Raw genomic sequence first — 20,724 nt, 5'->3', positions numbered from 1 at the left:
TATTTTTTGTTCTTTGTCCTGATGCTTATGGGGATCTTTTGTTTGTGTTGTATCTATTATCTCTTCCAAGTTTGGCCAAGGTTGTTAGGTTATGCACTTATGTATAAATATTTAACAAGATAAGTTAGACACAATGTGCTTAAAGATACTTCAGCCGCCCCCCACCCCCGCCCCGCTGCAACTGCCTCAGCTCAGTTTTTGTGCCGTTACAGATGGTTACTTTATCTCAGATGTTTAGATTTGGAGGGCATTTCTTTTTACTTTGCTTGATGGACACAATAAAATGGAAACTTCTGAATTAATGTTAACTACCAAAATGGTAGCGTCCAGTAACATAACATTAGGCTCCACTTCCTATTTTTTTTTCTAACTGGTTATCCCAACTCCCCTAAGCCAGAGAGTTTTAGGTATGAGATTGTGTGTTTTTTAAGAAAATATTTTGGATAAAGACTAATGCTCTCAAGTCAGGAATAACAATTAGTACCATTCATTAATCAGGGGCATGTTTTGACTTTAAGTCCTGGCTAGGAAATATAAACTGTGAAAGTCACACATATATATGAACCTCAGGCAAATTTATGACTTGTCAGCCTTTTAAGGTTACATTCTTAACCCCAGATCGGGGCTGGCTTTATATGTAGAGTCCAGCACATTCCTCGGGGCCACTGAACACCCCCCTCCCTAGCCCTTTTGCTTAACAGCAGCTAATGGCCTAATGAGCAAGAAGGATTTCTGCCTCTTATCAGCTGCCTCACCAGCAACAGGAAGGCTGATATACAGAGTATAGGTCAAAACCTGAGTTCTTGAACCAAGAAACTGCAAGGTCAGTTTAAAACTCTGGATATGTGGTATCTCTATAGTCACTAATACCTGCCAGTGAAGGAACTGGACACTTGAGTTCAAACAAATAGTAATAGTTGTCAAAAGTATGAACAGTTAAATTAATTTGCTAATAATTCTTTCCATCTTTGTTTAGATCTTCTGTAAATAGGCTTCATATAGTCTTAAATGAGCTTTCAGTTTGCGTCTGGAGGTTGTTATGGTCATGCGGGAGTGTTTGATTGTCAGATGGTGATGATGGTGGAGGCAGTGATATTTATATTTTGGCCCAGATTTTGGAAGGGGCTGCCAAGTAAAGGTAAATAGATATCTTCTCCTACTTTTACTTCTTTTTAAACTAAGTTTTTGAATAAATATGCAGTCAACTTGCCAGGAGTCAGAAAAACCTTTGTGCCTGCTCAGACCTTTTTAAGGAAAAAGAGTCATTGCCTGTTTTTAAGATCTACTTGGAATCCAGGCTCAGCCTTATATAAAAATAAATATTTTAGGGTGTTCATTGCCCATCATAGTTAAAGCCCCTTGACTTTCATCTTCTGCCTTTGCTTTTTTTTTTCTGAGACAATAATGAAAACTTTTTTCCAGATTCCATTCTGTTATTGGAAATCCTATTTACATAAACAGGCATTGTTGTGGCTTAGGGAAGAATGTGGGGTCCCATTCTTTAGCTCCTTGTATATCTTTGCTAAGGCTTGTCTAAATAGAAGTAATGACGCTTTAGTCTAAGCAGCTTTTCTCATTTAGGTTAGCAGGGTGGTTTGAAATTTCAGTTTACTAGATAATTGAGTCTCTTCTTCCTAATTATTTCAGGCATGCGGGTTGTTCTGTTGATAGTAAAGACCCTAAAATTCTAGTAGTCTCCTCAGGCATCCATTTGGTAATAAAATCCAGTGCATTTTCAGGGGTTAATTTCCATGACAATTGTGGGTCCTTTCCCCACACCCACCCTGGAAGAAATTCTTTTTGAGCCTTGGTCTCCTCACATTTACAAAAGCACACTTTAAATATATATAAGGTTGTTGCTGAAATTACTAGATCTAGAGGAAATTTAAATGTATTAGGATTCATGCTCATTACACAACTTTCATTTAGAGTTTTTAATAGCATTGTCATATTTCTCAGAAAATCACCTCCCTGACTTTGCCAGACTTGATTTTGTGCCCTGAATGAAAAATTGAAGATCAGCAAAAGTATAGCCTAACGATCCCTTATTCTATCCTTTTTTTTTTTCTCAAAAAAAAAAAGGAAGAAAGAAAAGAAAGAAACAAAGGGCAAAAACTCTCAGAGGTCATCTGGTGCAGAGCGAGGTGGGAAAAAAACTTAAAAAAAAAAAAAAGCAAGTCCAGGCCTCCTTCACATCTGCTAGTCATTCCCACTGGTTTGAGTTCAATTCAGTAAGTTTTTATTGAGCACCTGTGGTGGGGGCGGTGCTAATAATCATTAACATTTATTGAGCCAGGCGCTGTGCTAAGCCCTTTATGGACAACATGCCATGTAATCTTAACAATAGCACTACCTGGTGGGTGTTGTTATTTCCCCCATTTTACAGAGGAGAAAACTGAGGCTTACAGGGGTTTAGTGATTTTTCCAGGGTCAAATAGCTGTGAAATGAATTAAACCCACTTGGTCTGGTTCCAGAGCCATGTTTCTAGTCATTATTCTGTGATAGCTCAGCATTTCTAGGAATTACTCCCAGAACCAGTTCTGAGAACCCAGTATGTGAGAGATGCTGGGGCCCTGGGGATATGAAGTCAAATGCTCCACTCTCCCTGCTTTTGTTTGGGAGGCAGGCATGTAGACAGATGGGGACGCTGCATGGAGGAGTCTTTGTAGTTGTTGAGGGGAATGAGAAGGCCATGAGAAGATAAGTAGCTTGAACTTGTGGGAATGCTATATCTCAAATGGAGCTCAGCAGCCAGGTGTCATAGGCATTCACTTTTCCTGTTCAGTGAAGGTCATTTTCTCTCTCTGAGTTGAAGTTCCTCATTGAGTGTATCAGCCTATTTTCATCACTGCCCCCGCTTGCTGTAGCGTCAGCTACCTTGGACCCAGCCCTTCTTAGACATGCATGGTCAGTGTGGTTTGGGAGAATTGGCTGTGCAGTTCCTGTGTTCAACATTTCTCCTTTATTTCAGTCCTCCCTTTTTGAAAAGAGTAAAAACCAAACGAGGCAGGTATTTCTGAACCAAATTGTTATGGTCTCGAAAGCTGGTCGTTTTCTGAAGGCAGTTTAGATAAAACTAGCAGCATATAGGGAGACCATGGATCCAGGCTTGGTTCATTCAGCTTGACCTGGAACACTTCGGATGCTGTCTCTTATAGCCCACACTGGGTTCTGGAGAGCTCTGTATCCGAATCACCCATGGCTTGCCTGGAGTTTGAGGTTACTATTAGCAATTTTTGAGTTTTTCAGTGAAATCCTGAAATCACCTGTTTAGGAAATTTTGTTTTGTTTTTCATAGTTCCTGAGGAAAGTAGGGGAAGAAAGAAAGTCACTACTGAGCATTGTTGAAAACTCTTCTGTGTTGCACTAACAACTTTTAGAGTTTCTTCAATTTTAGGGAACATTTGGTTCAGGATAAAGTAAACTCAGCGATGTATGTGTAGTGTGATTTGAAACAGTATCATTAGCTTCTAATCTCTGCTTACCAAAAACTCCTTGTTTCCAAGTTTCTTATAGTATCTCTGTAGTGTTTTGCCTGCCAACTTCCCTCCCATGCACTTTCTCCTTCATTAAATCTCTTCCACAGAAAGGGGTCGCCACCAAGTCTAGACTTCAGTAACATGCAGGAGGAGGGCCAATTAGTGAGGATTTTGATTTATATTACATGAGGGTGGGAGGAGGAGGAAAATCCGTCCTTCCCAGTCCTTCAGATACTCAAGTTCTAACACAACCGTATGTTGAAGATGTATAAAATTACTGGAGCATTTACACAGCTATTCCCCAAGATGGCATAAATGCCACAGCACTAGAGCATGTCAGTGTAGACACTTAGACCAGCTGAAGGATAGGAAAAAGGAAAAGATCAATAACACGGCTTTTCACTCAGGGATCAAGAGTATTTGATTTTCTCTTGGCTGTATTTTGCTCAGGTGCAGTGTGTATGTTGTACTAACAAGGCAACTGACTCCCTTTTCCACAGGTTCCTATCACACAGAAAAGGGAAAGATAAAATAGAGGACACAGATTATTTACAGTGGCTGAGGATGTAATTACAAGGTGCAATGGCTTGAAACTGAAATTTAGGTTAGCCATTAGAGCTAGGAAAAGCATCTTAACAGTGAGAGCAATTGGGCATCCCAAAGATGTGCCCGAGAGCTGGTTAAACAGCATCTCCAGAAGTGCTGAAGGCAGGTGTAATGTGAAGGGAAACTCCTACCAAATTCAGGGTTGGCCTGGAGGTCCAGAATGTTAGGCATCTCCCACTGTTGCCTGGCTTTCTGTGAGTATTTAATTTCTTGAAATGATTTTTTAAAAAGATTTTACTTCTTTATTTTTAGAGAGAGGGGAAGGGAGAGAGAAAAAGAGGGAGAGACACATCAATGTGTGGTTGCCTCTCAACTGCACCGAACTGGGGACCTGGCCCGCAACTCAGGCATGTGCCCTGCCTGACTGGGAATCAAACCAGTGACCCTTTGCTTCACAGGCCAGCACTCAACACACTGAGCCACACCAGCCAGGGTGAAACGATTTTTTTCGTGTATCTAAATATGCCTAATTTATTGAGTATAAGAAAACAAATCCAGCCTGGCGTTCTGAAGTGAAAGAGGCTATCGTATTCAGTGTAAACTTTATATTTTAACTCATGGGTGTTGGATTTTTTTCTTAAAAATAGAATATTTTTTTCTAAACACTTTAACTATGGAAGGCAATTATTGCTTATTACCCACCTGAAAAACCTTTTTTGCAGGATCTGTAGGCTCAAGGTGATGGTATGCTTTCAATTTACCATAGTTTTCCACTTAGTCATTGTCGTTTGCTAAAACATCACCTACAGGGAGTTTTTGGAAGCCAGAAACATTTGCAAAGCAAAAGCCTGCCTTTTCAGTTATACTGAGTTTTAGGTACAAATTGCATGAAGAGTAGTAGATATACAGTTGTTACATGTGAGACATTCTCTGAAGAAATGCTGTCACACTTCCTTATGACAAAACCGACCAGTTGTAACATTCATGGCAGTAACAACCTTGTTATATAAAGTGAGAATGGCCTTCATGGAAATGCAGAGAGAAAAAAACTTTGGAAGTCACCAGTTCCAGCCTCCTGTCTAGTGTAGGGGTCTCTTCTATAGTATTCCCAGTATTGCTACCCAAATTATGCTTGAATGTTTCAAGACACAGGGAATTTACTGAGTGTAGGAAGCAGAGTCTCTTTTTGAGTATTCATTCAACAAGCATTTATTAAATATGTACTATATGCCAGGAATTATGCCATGTCAGAGAATACAAAGATGGTCAAGATATAGTTCCTGGCTACGGAAACTTACAATTTAATAGTAGGGATAAAAATGCATACCAATAGCTATAACATCTAGATGGAAAAATGCAGTATGAGAGGTACAGAGTGTGCTGAAAATTCTGAGTTGACAGCTCATGGGGTTTATTTGGTAGGAGGGCTGGGGGAGGGTAGACAAACATTATGCAAGAGACACTTGAGCGAGAATCTTATAAATGAGAAGGTTTTACTAGCTAAAGCTAGGGAAAGAGCGCTCCAGGGACAGAAATAGCATGAGCAAAACAGGGAGGCAGGAAATGGAGGCATGTGTTTGGGAAACGTTTAATGAGTTTAATTTAATCCTCACGACTACTTTAAGAGGTAGGTGTTACTGTCCCCATTTTATAGGTAAGGAAGTCGAGGCTCAGAGATTAAGTAATTTGCCTAAGATCACATGGCTGTTAAGTGGCCAATTTGGGGTGCACACCTTGTCTGATTTCAGAGTCCTTCCCTTTGCCACCACAAGTCATCCCATTAGGAAGTTATCTGCCATTAGTCGACCTCTGGAGACAGAGAATATGGTTATTGCTCGAGGTGAAGTGCTGAAAAGGCTGAAGTAGTTGTCGATCTTTGCCTTGGCCCCATATCCATGTTCATGTCTAGCCAAGTACTATTAACATAACCTTTCTGGAAGGGCAGAGGCAAGTCCTTTGCATCCTCCCCATGCCCAGTCGAGAGTGAGATCAGTGACTATCAATTGACCTACATTCGAGGAACTTAGACTCTCAGACCTGAAGTTACGTTAGCAGTCACCTAGCCAGGTTCTGATTTGGTAGCACAGCGGATAACAACACTTTAGTTTTGGTAGGGAAGGGCCCTTTCCCCATCCATGTGATTTCATACACAGGGAGAAGGGTTTAGCACTCAGAGTGGGCCACAGGTGCTGAAATTCTCAGCTATGATTCGGGTCTGCATATTTGAAGATGGTATCTGAAAATAAAAATTATACATCTCTTGAAAGACAGGATTTCAGCTATTTCTCTGAGTAGAATAATAATTAGTGAAAGAGTGACTAGGGGAGACGGGAAATTTGCCTTAATTTAGTCCCTCTGGCAGAATTCTAGACGAAAAGATTCTTGATCCCAACTTAGACTAGCTGACATTATTCTTCAACCCAATTTTGTTTTTGTTAGGGCTTCCCCCCATCTAAATAGACTCTGTGTGTGTGTGTGTGTGTGTGTGTGTATGAGAGGGAGAGGGAGAGAGAGTGAGGGCGAGCCAGCCAGCCATTTTCTCTAGAATAGAATACTACTCTTCTAAAAGTTGCTCTAGTAGTATCAATTAATCTGACCTAGTTCCTTTAAAACTGAACTCTCTTAAAATTCTGGAACTGATTCCAAGTGAGAGGGGAGGGCATCGAGCCCAAACCTCAGCGGGCCTCTTGAGGTACCAAGATGAGTCAGTCAAGGGAGTTAAATCTAGTGGAGATAAGTCCCTCAAATATAACTATGGTAACTATGGTACAAGTTAGTGTGAGAAGTGTCTTTATAAAGGATGCAGAGTGCTATGGGAATTTAAATGACAGAAACCTTGTGTAGTACATGTTTTTCTGCTCCCATGTGCACCATCTCCTGTGATAAATCCAATTAAAAGATAACTAGGAGTCCATTATACCTCAATAAAGCTGGAAAATATAAAACAAAAACAACCAGTGATAACTAGGAATCATCTTGTAGCAGGGCTCATATACCTCGCCTTCATCCGACCCCCATCACTGTCCTCCAGGTCACTTTTCCTTTTAGCCATACAACATTCCTTATCAGTGCTTGAATATGCTACCCACTTACACACCCCTATCCCCTTGCTCCATTTTCTTGGGGGTTTTTAAAGAAGGATAATGATGTGATCACATATGTACTTTAGAAATATCTCTCTGGGAGTGGCATGGAGGAGAGTATAGAGGCAGGAGAGCCAGTCTGGATGCTATTCTAGTTGTCCAAGTGGAAAGAGGTAAGGTGATAAAGCAAAATGAAAAGGAGGGAAATGAGGGAACATTTAAAAAGCAGAGCCTGTAGGATTAGTGACAGTTGGTTATAGGGGATGGGGCAAGTAAGTTGTCCAGAATGACATAGAGGTTTCTAGTTTGTAGTTAGTTTGGGAGACCATTTCCTGACCAGGCTGTGAACCCCAGGGCATGGACTGTGTCCTGTTCATTATTGTATCCCTCGGTTTGGGCATCATACCTGGCAAAAAGTCGGCATTCATTAAATGTTGGACGAACGAATCATTCACCACATTGACAGGCTGGATGTAATCAGTAAATTTGTATTCTCAGAGCATGTGTTGCGAATGTGGTCCAGAAAGAACCTCTTTGTGGGAGAGGGTAGTGATCTAGGGATTCTGCCTTTAGTGGGTATGAAATGATATGCAGTTAGTTGGCAGTTGATGGGTAGAGATAAAGGTGCTTCATTCTTTAATTCTCAGGTTTAGAGAATGGCTTATCTCCATGGTTGCTTTAAATTCCCAGTACTCCGCTGTGGCGGCGACATTTTGGCCTACCTTTTGCACAGGCAGGTCATGGTGGCCCTACGCATGATCTTTGATCTCAAGTCAGAGCTTGTGATACCTGGGTGTGTTCTCAGCAAGGTCATGTTCTTTTAAGCTAAAGAACAGAAGAGTAACCTTCAGTTGGGTTCCCTGAGATGATTTCTTCTACAAGCAATCATCACTTTCCCCACCAATTTCAAATGCAGCCATTTCTTTCTTCTGTATTCCTATCTTGATTAGCAAGAAATTAATGAGTGTGTAAGATTTGATTTAGATAATGATTAATTAGGGGGAAAGACACCATTATAATAGCAAGTCATTATTATATGCTAAGGAAATTAGCTAATATTTTTGGATGGCAAATTGACTTGTCCTCCATTTAAAAAGATACCTTTAAGTATACTATATATATATATATTATTTTTCATTAGTAGAGAAACCTGCACTTAATCTTTTGGATAATTTTAATAGGCACCTGTTATTTTCCCTACAAGTCATGAAGCAACCAGTTTTGGATATTATTCATTCATTAGCTTAATATGACTTTAATGACAACATTACGTTATTATTTTTAGCACAATGTACCTTTGTTAGGGAAAAAAAAAACCTCTGCCGTTCATAAAACAGACCTTGGCAATGAAATGTGTCAAATCATCATATATGTGGAAAAGGTTTCAATTTTCATTGTTACCGAGCCCTGACGATTCATTCTCTTCTGTTGCTGTTTGAATATGTTCCATCTGCTCTTAGAAAAGTGTAAGGATCAAGGTGTACATTAATATTTCTGTTCTTTAATGTGTTTTTTAATGTGATTTTTGACAATTTATAGTCATTTGATAAAATTGCAGTCTAGTCAAATAACCAACATATAGAATATAATAAAGGTAATTAGAGAACCAGAGGGCTAGAAGTGACCTTGAGAGGTTTTTTAGTCCATTTCCCAATTTCATGCAGCAAGACTAATCTTCCTAAACAGCACTCTTAATGATATTATGTCTCTGCTTCAGAACTGACAGTAGTCTTTTATCGCCTCTTGGGTCAAGCCCACAGGCTTCTGTCTGAATTCAAGGCCCTTTGGATTCTAGCCTATCTTAATGGATAAGCTAGCTACATCCTATTTTGCAGCTTCTCTCCAGGCAGGCTAGGATTGCCCCAATACTCCGCTAGGGCCAAACATGTTACACTCATGGGCCTCTCCAAATCCTTCCCATCCTTTATTGTCTGGCTCAAGCCCCATTTCTTCCTGGAAGTCTCCTTTGACCCCTAGAGCCTCCGGTGAGCATTCCCCTATCTAGCACTGTTGCCATATCCTGTATTTTTTAAATGAACTTCATTGAGATGTAATTTGCAAATAATAACATGCCCCCATTTTAAGAATTTAATGAGCTTTGGTAAGAGTATATACCCATGTAACCTACAACTCCAATTAAAATATGAACTATGTATTTCCACATCTCAGAAAATATACTACATGTTTTGTAACCTAACCATAGACCAACTTTTCCTGTTTCTTAGCTATTTTTGTGTGAAAGTCTGGTTTCTTAGCGTGAACTTATTTTAATTTTTCTTAACATGTATAGAATATTTACCTTATACCAAGAAGACTTAAGAGCTTTGCATGCATAATCTCACTCGATTCTTGCAATAACTCTGTAAAGTAAGTGCTATTGATAACTTCATTTTATAGATAAGGACAAAAAGCCACACGGAGGTTAAATAACCTGCCCTTGCTTGCACAACTAGCAAATGGTGGGGCTAGAACTAAATTACAAGCAACTTTATAAGAGAGGCCGTAAGTGCTTTTGCTTTTTCCTGCCCACTAATGCCTACCATGGTAGTGAGGCCATTGCTCCGCACTGATCTGGAATAAAATTCAATAGAACAGACATATTTAAACAACTCCACACACATTGTTCACTGTCCTCTTCTTATTAGGGACAAGGCTCAGACACAGAATGGGGTCTCCAAGTGACTGTGAGCCTATGGCAGCACAGTAAAGAAAAACTGAAGTTCCAGTCCTAGAGGAGGTAGCTAAAGGAAACCAGAAGCAATATGAAATGTCAAGCCCCTGAATGGAGCCAAAATAGAGCAAGAACTGGGACCAAAGGAAAGAATCTGTGATGGTTGTCAAGAAGGAGAGTTGGGCCCTGGCTGGTGTAGCTCAGTGGATTGAGCGCGGGCCTGTGAACCAGACAATCGCGGTTCAATTCCCAGTCAGGACACATGCTTGGGTTGCAGGCCAGTTTCCAGTAGGGGCCAGTTCCCAGCAGGGGATGCACAAGAAGCAACCATACATTGATGTTTCCTTCCTCTCTCCTTCCCTTCCCCTCTAAAGATAAATAAATAAAATATTTTAAAAAATTTTTAAAAAAAGAAGGAGAGTTGGCCAAGCCCAAGAGATCCCCTGACACAAGAGTACACATTAGCAGAGAGCCTTCTGTGAACCACCTATGGTTTATCCTCTGGGTGGGGAGGCAACTGGTAAGGTGCTCAGCTTGGATACATGTGGGGATAATCCCCCAGAGAAAAGCTTCCAGAACTCTGATATCCCTTTCCAGTTGTAAGAACCAGAACTGGACCCAATGTGCAAGCAAGATATTGTCTCAAAATAGAAGTAAATGACTTCATAGTTCCTTCAAGTGAAAGGAAGATATTTGGGTATCTTCAGGGTGTTTGGAAATTGATTTTTTTGGTGGTATTTTAAAATATTTTTCTAAGTTCAAAGTTAAGCATGCAGATGTAAAATTCTCAGGGTCACATGTCTCCACTCTGCCTTTTTAGATCAAACAGACACAAAGTTCCTTACTAAGGTTCTGTCTTCAGTGCTCATTAATTCAACACTATATACACAAAGCTAAATGGGATTGACAGGGCATCCCACAGGAGGTGGGAGTCATTCTCTGCTCTTCAGGAACTAAAAATCTAGGTGAGGAGATTATAATATGAAGGTACTTTTTAATCCTCCAAAACAAATGGAAACCAGCAGCCCTGTAATGACTTCAGTTAATTCTTTTTTTTTTTTTAGCATCTGCAAATGCAAGTTATTAAGCCTGAAAGAGTTGAACCTTTCTGGCTCATTTGAATAGTCAATTGCTAAATCTTCTCTTTATCTCCATCCCAGGCTATAATGCTTGTCTCTAGTCCTATTTCCCAACTGAATTCCATTTTTACGAAAAAAAAAAATGAGCACCTCTTTGGTGAGTGTGTTCTACCATTACTTTTCCCTTACATCGAATAATAAAGGGATTATTTTCCTTTAATCTTCTTTTGTTCCTAACATACTTAAAGACATTTTGTTATTTACTGTGTCTTTTGCAGGTTGCATCTTATTTCTTGGATTGCCTTCCTGCTTTTAATATGTACCAGTTCTTGGTGTACCTCTTCAGTTATTTGCCTTTAGTTTTACATTTTATTCATGCTACTTGGGGTCAGTTCCCAGAGTAATACATTTTTTTTGTTGATGAGGATTACCATCTAAATTCTCTCTGTATTTCTTTCTGCTTTGTTTATTCTTTCTCTTTTGTTTCTTTCATGTACATGTTCATGCATTGAAATGTTTATATTTCATTGTTGTCATTTCATTTAGACATGTCTAGCTCTACAGGCCCACTTTGTTCTTTATGCTGTCTTCTACTGGGGCTTATTTTAAGCTGGTCTGCAAGTTATATGAACTTTATTTAAAAATGGTTTTCCTGACTTCCGGCCAAGAGGGAGGCGTAGGTGGAAACATTGTACCTCCTTGCACAACCAAGTTTATGAACAACAAATATTTAAAAGCCAGAATGCAACCAAAACAGAGAGAAAATTAAACTGTACCAAAGTCTGACAACAATGAACCATTCATCCAGACTGGTAAGAGGGGCGGAGTTGGCAGGTAGAAGAGTGGGTTCCAGCAGGAAAAGGCAGCCAGACCCACCCAGGCATGCAGGCTGCAGTTGGCAGATCCCAGGCACAGGGTGGCATCGGGCAGACCCAGTGAGGGCTCAAGGCAGCTGGCTAACTGCGGTCACACATTTGCATGCAGATAAACCAGGAAAAGGAGCAAGCAGTGAGATAGACCGTGCAACCTAGGGCCATAGCACCATGAAATAAAGCCTACAAGCACCAATTAGAAAAACTTTTGGGGGTTGGGGTGCCAGGAGAGGCTCCCAGCCTCACAGAGAGTTCATTGGAGAGACCCACAGGGTCCTGGAGGATGCACAAGTCCACACACCTGAAAACCAGCACCAGAGGGGCCAAATTTGCTTGCGGGAAGCAGCAGAGAGGACCGAAATCCAAGAGAGAGCAGAGCAAGCGCCATTGCCCCTCTCTGACCCCGCCCCCACATCCAGCGTCACAACCCAGTGGCCTGGGTTGCCCCGCCCTGGTGAACACCTAAGGCTCCACACCTCATATGTAACAAGTGCAAATAGATCAAAACATTATGGCTCAAGAAGAAGAACAGCTCAAAGCCCCAGAGCCAATACCTCTAACCGAAAGAGATAGTCAACCCATCGGATGCACAGTTCAAAATACTGGTGATCAGGATGCTCACAAAACTGGTTGAATTTAGTCACCAATTAGATGAACAAATGAAGGCTACACTAAGTGAAATGAAGGGAAATGCACAGGGAACCAATAGTGATGGGAAGGAAATTGGGACTCAAATCAAGGGAGTGGACCAGAAGGAAGAAACAAATGACCAAACAGAAAAGAATGAAGAAACAAGAATTCAAAAAAGTGAGGAGAGGCTTAGGAACCTCCAGGACATCTTTAAACGTTCCAACATCCGAATTATAGGGGTACCAGAAGGGGAAGAGGAACAGCCACGAGAGGAAAACTTATTTGAACAAATAATAAAGGAGAACTTCCCCAATCTTGAAAGGAAATAGACTTCCAGGAAGTCCAGGAAGCTCAGAGAGTCCCAAAGAAGTTGGACCCAAGGAAGAACACATCAAGGCACATCATAATTACATTAGCCAAGATGAAAATGAAGGAGAGAATTCTAGAAGCAGCAAGAGATAAGGGGATAGTCTCCTATAAAGGAGCGCCCATCAGACTGTCAGCGGATTTCTCAAAAGAGACCTTCCAGGCAAGAAGGGGCTGGAAAGAAGTTTTCCAAGTCATGACATCCAAAGACCTACATCCAAGATTGCCCTATCCAGCAAAGCTTTCATTTAGAATGGAAGGGCAGATAAAGTGCTTCTCAGATAAGATCAAGTCCAAGGAGTTCATCATCACCAAGCCCTTATTATATGAAATGTTAAAGGAACTTATCTAAGAAAAAGAAGATAAAAAATATGAACAATGAAAGGACAGCATACTCACAGTTATTAACAACCACACCTAAAGCAAAAGCAAACTAAGAGGATAGCTAGATCAGGAGCGGAAGCATAGAAATGGAGATCACATGGAGGGTTAGCAACAGGGGAATGGGAGGAGGGGAAGGGTGGAGAAGGCACAGAGAATAAGTAGCATAGACGGTAGGTAGAAAATAGACAGGGGGAGGGCACGAATAGTATGGGAAATGTAGAATCTAAAGAACTTGTGACACATGGACATGAACAAAAGGAGGGGAATGGTGGGGGGGGGTGTGCAGGGTAGAGAGGAATGAAGGGGGGAAATTGGGCAACTGTAATGGCATAATCAATAAAACATTTAAAACAAATAAAAAATAATAAAAATGGTTTTCTCTTTGGCATATATTTCTCTCCTTCTTGGTTTGGAAATACTGAGTTCTTACCGGTTTATAGATATTTTATTTCTTAAATCTATAGCTAACTCTTAGCTCCCAGATCAATTGTACTGGTTTACTGATATACCAGGCAGTGATAACTGGGAGGGAAGATAAATATTGCTCTCTATATATACGTTTCTTACACTTGGATATAACGCATGCCTCTTTTTGTAACATCTGATATGTTTCCCCTAAAGTTCTTATTTGAGGTTTTATTCCTTTAAAGTTTTTTTGGCTAAATGAATTCTTGAGGTAGTAGGACTTTATTCAGTGATGCGTCTTGGCCACCTCAGGTAAGGGACACACTATGCAAGCTCCAAGTTACTTTATGAGTTATCCTAACAAAAGCAAATCAAACTGGTGTCTTGGTGGTTCAAAGAGTCATTCCTGGGCATCTCTAGATACACTGAGCAGCAGTTTCCTTGTAACATCTAAGCAACTTGTAGCACTTCACAGAGAAAAGGCCTGAGCCCTATTATTTTATAACTCCCACTAGCTAGAGCTGGTGGGAGTAGAAACAGTACTAACAGCTACCTTGCCAAATAAACCCTACTGCTTGTGAAAACTGGAAGTTATCACCAGTGGAAATTTAAAAACACAGAGGATTTTATCTAAAACATGTAATTCTATGCACATACTCAAATACAGATATTTCCAATACACACTACATCAGTTTAGCAAGAAATTAAATAAAACCCGGCTGGTTTGACAGGAACTTGGTATATGCAAAATATCTGCTATATAGGATTTTTAATATCTACATGTGTGTTACAACCAAACTTGTTTAAATCTAGATTAGCCCCTCTTTCCCAAGGGAAGTCTTTCCCTTCTTGGTCTAGTAAACTGAATCAGTTTCTATTCCTAAAATAGCATTACATTTTGTAACCTCATGTAGAAAGAACACAGAGAGCTGAAACTAGCTGCTTTTTTCTTTTTCTGATTATAATCATGAAGCCTTTGAGCTTAGACCATATTTAAAATCAGATTAAGACATGTATGCAATTCATATTTATAGGAGATAAATCATAGTTCTGTCTCCAGACCCCAAATTGTATTTTGACATGTTAAATAGCACCTTTCCATTCAGTACTATAAATTGCAGTGCTGGATTAGGTTCTGGAATATGCATTATCTGTGCTCTCCTTCATTGTGTTTGTTGGCGGCTCCCTGGAGGAGGAGGAAGTGGAGCACCTGGAGTCAATACTGTGGATTCCAACAGTGATGTCATGTGAGTCAAAACCTGAAACTTGGACATGTACACGAAGGCCACAATTAACTGGAATTCCTAGGGAAATAAGATAGTGTAATACAAATAAATTTTCTGGTAACTTAGGGCTAAATAGTATCCTCTCCACCCCTTATTTAAAGCCTCAGTTGTTGAAAAGCTGTCTCAAATGTCTGAATATGATTTCTAGCCTTATTTCAGTAAGTTTTGATATTTATTATGGAACCTGATTTGGACAAGGACCATATGGGACTTTGAGAGAGTCCTCCGTATTTTCCCTATACATGTTTTGTCATCTCATCTAATTATGTTGCTTTATTGCACTCATTTACTATGCACTAGGTATTTTTCCCTGTTAACCCATTTAGACAGTGAGCTTCCTGGGGTAAGAATCATATCTCCTTTTTGTCTTTACTTTTTATTATTTAAAAAAAATATTTTATATATTTATCTTTAGAGGGGAAGAGAAGGAGAGAGGGAGAAAAATATCAGTGTATAGTTGCTTCTCATGTGTCCCCTGCTGGGAACTGGCCTGCAACTCAGGCATGTGCCCTGACTGGGAATTGAACTGCAGTTGTTTGGTTCGTAGGCCCGCGCTCAATCCACTGAGCTACACCAGCCAGGGCCGTCTTTATTTTTTAAATTTAATTTATTGGGGTGACATTGGTTAAGGAAATTATATATAAGGGCTACATCTAGTTTTCCCTCCACCATATAGCACAGTGCTTGGGACATAGAAGATGTTAGATGGGTTCTCTGAGAAGCAGATGCTAATGTGGCACTAGATGTGCAAGAGATTTGTTGGGGAAAACACTTGTGAAGGCAAATGAGCAGGGAGCTGAAGGATGCTGGGTAGAGCAATCAGACTGTGGTATAGTTCTGACCCCTGTGGAGGAGAGAGGGAAAGAAGGAAGATTGAATAGTAGGAATCTTAGACTGCAGTGCAGTTTTAAGAAAATTTTGTCAAAGTCAACTGGGAGTCCGAAAGCCCAAAGCCCGGTCAGCTGAGTTCTGCGTCTGGTAGGACTGAACATGTTTGCCATGCTGTCATTGGCTGGGAGCAGCCCCTACTGACTGTGGCCTGGGCACAGCATAATGGTGAATTCAGAGTGCAGCAGCTGGGACCATTACTCAATTACATTCCCCACAGGAGGGGCTCTGAGGTGCATATTTTCATGGCCAGAATAGAAGGAACTCAACAAATTCTTTCTGAAGGGACAGTTTGAGTAAATCACAAGTTTCAGAGGAGGAAGGAGATTGGACTTAATATTCATTGAGCCCTAATATTTGCTGGTGTTGGTGGAGGATATAAAATCATGGGACTCTCCCTCACTTCCCTCATACCTCCTCAACCATTGCCTTATGAAAGAAGCCTTCCCTGACTCCCCTGTATAAATAGAATCACCCCCCACAGCCACCACATTCCCTGTAGTCCTTGCCTGGTGTTTTAAACATTAAAAATCAACAGCTCCATTGAGTTAAAGTTGATGTAAAATAAATTGAACACACTTTAAGGGTACAATTTGATAATTTTGACATACATGTGTAGCCATGAAATGATCACCCATCAAAATAATGAGCATATCCATTATTGCCCCAAATTTCCTCACTCCCACTCCTCCCTGCCCTCCACCTCCCAACAATCACTGACCTGCTCTCTGTCACTCTAGATTTATTTTCATTTCCTTTTATATAAATGGAACTATAGGGTATGTAATACTTGCTAATTTGGCTTCTTTCACTTAGTGTAATGCTTTTGAAATTAATCCATGTGGTAGCATGTATCAATAGTTTATTCCTTTTATGTCTGAGTACAAGTATGTACACATACCACAGTTTATTTTCCCTTTCTTACTCAGTACTACTTATCACTATAGTTTGTTGTCTCCCAGAATATAAGCTTGCTGAGGGCGGGGCTTTGTATTCTGCTATAGCCACAGTCCTTGACATATCATAGGTGCTCAATAAATATTTGATGAATGATATTTACTCCCATGGCTTCAATTTTCATTAATATGCTGGTGACTTCCATTGATTCAGAAGTGTGTTAAGTCACCAGTGAAGAGTTGAGAATGACAAGGGTTTCTATCACTGGGGAACTTGATGGATGATGATCATTAACTGAGAGAACACAGAAGATGGAACTTTGTATATGTGTGTATATGAGATATATTGAGTTCAGCTTTGGACATGCTATATTTGAGATTCCTATAAAGTAGTTGAAAATGCGGGATTTGGGAGTTTAGAAAAGAAGTGAGAGCTGGATTAGGGAGTTCAGCAATCACATGGGTTTAGATAACATCATCTAGAGGGGAGATGTAGAATGAGGGAGAGGGCCAATGACATTTATGTGATAAACAGGAGAATAGGCAGCAAGAAACGACAGATGAGACTGGCCATAGCAGTAGGTGTATGTGGGGTGGTTATGTTCACTAAAACAAGGGAGGAAGAGAGTGTTTTAAGAAGGAGAGATTGGTGAACTGTGAAGGATGTTGTAAAAAGCCACATTGGATGAAGATGCAAAAGAGATTCTGGTTCCCTAATATTGGAATAAGCAAGGAGATCATTAATTTGGCAAATCTTTGTGGAAATGCAAAAATAAAAGACATTCTGCGTCATAAGGGAAGTAGCCGTGAAGTAGCTCAGGAGCAAGACTTAAGCGTTTGTGATAGAGATAGAATGTTGGAGTCTTAAGAGATTTTGGTGATTGCCTGAATGTTAATAGTGTACTCTGGGCATTTCTTCAGTAAACCTTTCCTCTGACCTTTAGTTAAAACAATATTATATATTGTTTTATATCATAAAACAATATATTATATCAAAGCAACAAAGCTTTGATATAATATTGATGTTTTATTCATTTATACCAAGAAATGCAACATTGGGTTAACCAGACATACATTTCATTAGGAAGTAGTAAGTAGAATTTTGAAAATTCCTTCTTGGTTGTGTTCTAATTCATAAGTTATAATCAGAAAAATAAATTGTAGGTGTGTAGATTAATCTTTTAACAGACAAATTAAATATTGGCATTGAATGACGTATACTTGGTGCTATAAATTAATTTATGCAGAGTTTATGAGTCGAACCTAGGCAATTAATTCTAATGGTTATTCAAAAAGAATCAGTCATAAAGATAATTGGAAGAAAGCAGGGAATTTATTTAAGATAAACACTAACTTTGAATAGTGAAGATTTTACTGCATTTTAAAAGAAATGTGTTGTTTTGCCCTCTTTGCCTCTTTTCTCTGTGTATGTGTGCATGGGTATGGTACTCTGCTTACTGAAACATGAAACACTTGTTTGTTTCAGGGTCAGATTTGCAAGTATGTCTTCCCAAGGGTCCAACATGCTGCTCGAGAAAGATGGAAGAAAAATACCAACTAACAGCGCGCTTGAACATGGAACAACTGCTTCAGTCTGCAAGTATGGAGCTCAAGTTCTTAATTATTCAGAATGCTGCGGTTTTCCAAGGTGAGTTCTGGGGATCATTTCAGATGAGGTGTGCTCAGTGGTAACATTAAGTGGGCACTGGGGTTTGAAAAGCTAAGTATAATTTATACATTTCCATTATAGCAATAATGCTCGATATCAAAACTTTCTGGTAAGAAATTCTGCTTAAAGAAAAACACATTTTTTTAAAAGAAACTTCATTCCAACTTTTGAAAGGTGGGTATTATCAAAAAATCATCGTCCAAAGACATACTGTTTACTTGTGCATAGAAAGTTGTAAATCTCTGCAGCAAGAGTAAAGGATATTTTCTTTCAACTAGCCTGTAAGACTTGCTACAAAAACAACAGCAAAAATTACTTAAATTATAGTTTTCTCCAGGAGTGAGTTACATACTTCTGGAATGTGCACAAACTCCTTCTGATCACTGGGACCATTTCCGTTTAAGGAGAAACTGGCTTGATGACCCCAAATTTTCTCATTTGTGTGAGTGGTTTTCACTTCTCTCTCTGTGAGTCTCACTTCTCACTATACCTGTGTATGACTGTTAAAGAGGCTGTTGTCGCATTTCCAGATGCGTAGGAAATTGCATTTCTCTTTGATTAATTGTAGGTCTGTCATGGTAGGATGGGGGAGTACGCCTGTTGATTCATTCAAAGGCCCAGCCAGGGATGGTGATGAGAGAGGTGACAGTAGTGTTAATAACAAACATGGTTATAGCATTATGTGTTAGGTAAGCTTATAAGCGCTTTACATATATTAATTCATTTAACCCTCACAATAACTATTTATTTTATTATTAATATCCCAATTTTATGAATAATAATCCAAAAGACAGAATGATTAAGTAACTTGCTGAAGGTCAAACAGCTATAAAAGGTGAAAGTGGGATTTGAACCCAGATGGTCTACCTTTTAGATTCTATACTTTTTTTAAAAGCTTTTATTTATTTATCCTTAGAAGGGAATGGAAGGAGAGAGGGAGAGAACATCAATGTATGGCTGCCTTTCGTGGGTCCCCTGCAGGGAACTGGCCTGCAGCCCAGGCATGTGCCCTGACTGGGAATCGAACTGTAGTTGTTTGAATCACAGGCCCGAGCTCAGTCCACTGAGCTACACCAGACAGGGCTAGATTCTATACTTTTAAAAACCTCGGTATGCTGCCTCCTTTGAGGGAAAATTAATTATGGATATTGGGACTTTCTTTTATCTTTCCTTTTTGAAAATATTTTATTTATTTGTTTTTAGAGAGAGGAGAAGGAGGGAGAGAAACATCAATGTGTGGTTGCCTCTCACATGTCCCCAACTGGGGACCTGGCCCGCAACCCAGGCATGTGCCCTGACTGGGAATGGAACCAGCAACCTTTTGCTTTGCAGTTCGGTGCTCAGTCCACTGAGCCACACCAGCCAGCAGGGCTCTTTCTTCTTTTCTTAAGCATGGAATCAGCTGCCTTATTCTTGCCCCACAAAGAAAATTGGGGTCATGTCAAAAAAATAACACTTTTGACTCTTTGACATTTCATATCTTGAGAGTTATGACACCTTTATTAAAGTTAAAATCTTTGGATTGTAAGGTGAGTTGATTCTAGCTTATTTTGTATATTATAATGAAATTCTTTTAAAAAATATATAATGAAATTCTTAGAATTAGCTTTAAATTATTCAAAGTAACTAATAAAGCAAACATCCACAACAGTTTCTTGGGTCAAAGCTTCAGGGGATATATGAAGTACAATGTATAAGCTTGAAGTATTTGTTAACCTATTTATGCAGTCAGACTCTTGTGAAGAGTTCGTTGAGACTAACAATTTGGCAATAGAATGAATAATTTAAACCGATTTAAAAAATACATGTACCATTCATGCACTTAGATTGGCTGTGGAGCTGATCTGTTGGCTGAAAGTAGGGTGGTAAGAAGTGATGTGACATAAGACTTGGGCTGAAGAAGAGAGCTGAATCTTATTCTTGGGGTCATTCTTAATCTTATTCTTTGATGTTACTATCGTGTCAAGATGCTTTTTCAGAATGGAGCATTTGTGATCTGTGTCATTCCCAGAATGACCAGGCCCACAGGTTGTTATCTTCACTCCTATTGCCTGCCTGGAGGGGTGTGGTAGAGTGATCACACTGGTACTCTAGCATGCACAGTAGCTGACCTGATTGTCCATCTGAAGGCCTTGGGTGTTAGCATCTCTGTCCAGTTCTGCATTTTGAATATTGTATTTTCTAGGCCTGCAACAGCATAAGACTAGGCAAGAAAGGAAGTTCTGACAAGACTTTGATTGGATTAACATCGAGATATGGCTGCTGTAGCATGGAGGTTGAACGCTAGTCATGTGAATGGATGGTGGAGAGTGGGGGGCACCACCTACTAGCAGTATCTTTCTCTTTTTAGTACACACAAATTATATATATACTCTCTCAAATTATGGGCATAGGCAGAAGGGTAACCCTAGCAAAGGAACATGGAGATGACTAAGTGATGTCTGAACTCATTGCTGGTACCTTCTATCT

The 20,724-nt window shown here is 39.8% G+C and overlaps 1 protein-coding gene across 1 annotated transcript in view; it reads left to right on the top strand.

Moving 5' to 3' along the window:
• The window catches only part of GPC3 (glypican 3), a 435,757-nt gene that overhangs the window by 15,837 nt on the left and 399,196 nt on the right, over positions 1-20,724 (top strand). Inside the window, exon 2 of the mRNA XM_037046045.1 lies at positions 18,073-18,234. Coding sequence (XP_036901940.1) covers positions 18,073-18,234 — 162 coding nt within the window. The remainder of the gene's footprint in view (positions 1-18,072; positions 18,235-20,724) is intronic.

Source organism: Sturnira hondurensis, unplaced genomic scaffold, assembly GCF_014824575.4.
Source record: "Sturnira hondurensis isolate 20B ecotype Veracruz unplaced genomic scaffold, ASM1482457v3 Scaffold0004786, whole genome shotgun sequence".
In the NCBI taxonomy this organism is placed as follows: Eukaryota; Metazoa; Chordata; class Mammalia; order Chiroptera; family Phyllostomidae; genus Sturnira; species Sturnira hondurensis.
This window is presented reverse-complemented; position numbering and strand designations above follow the sequence as displayed.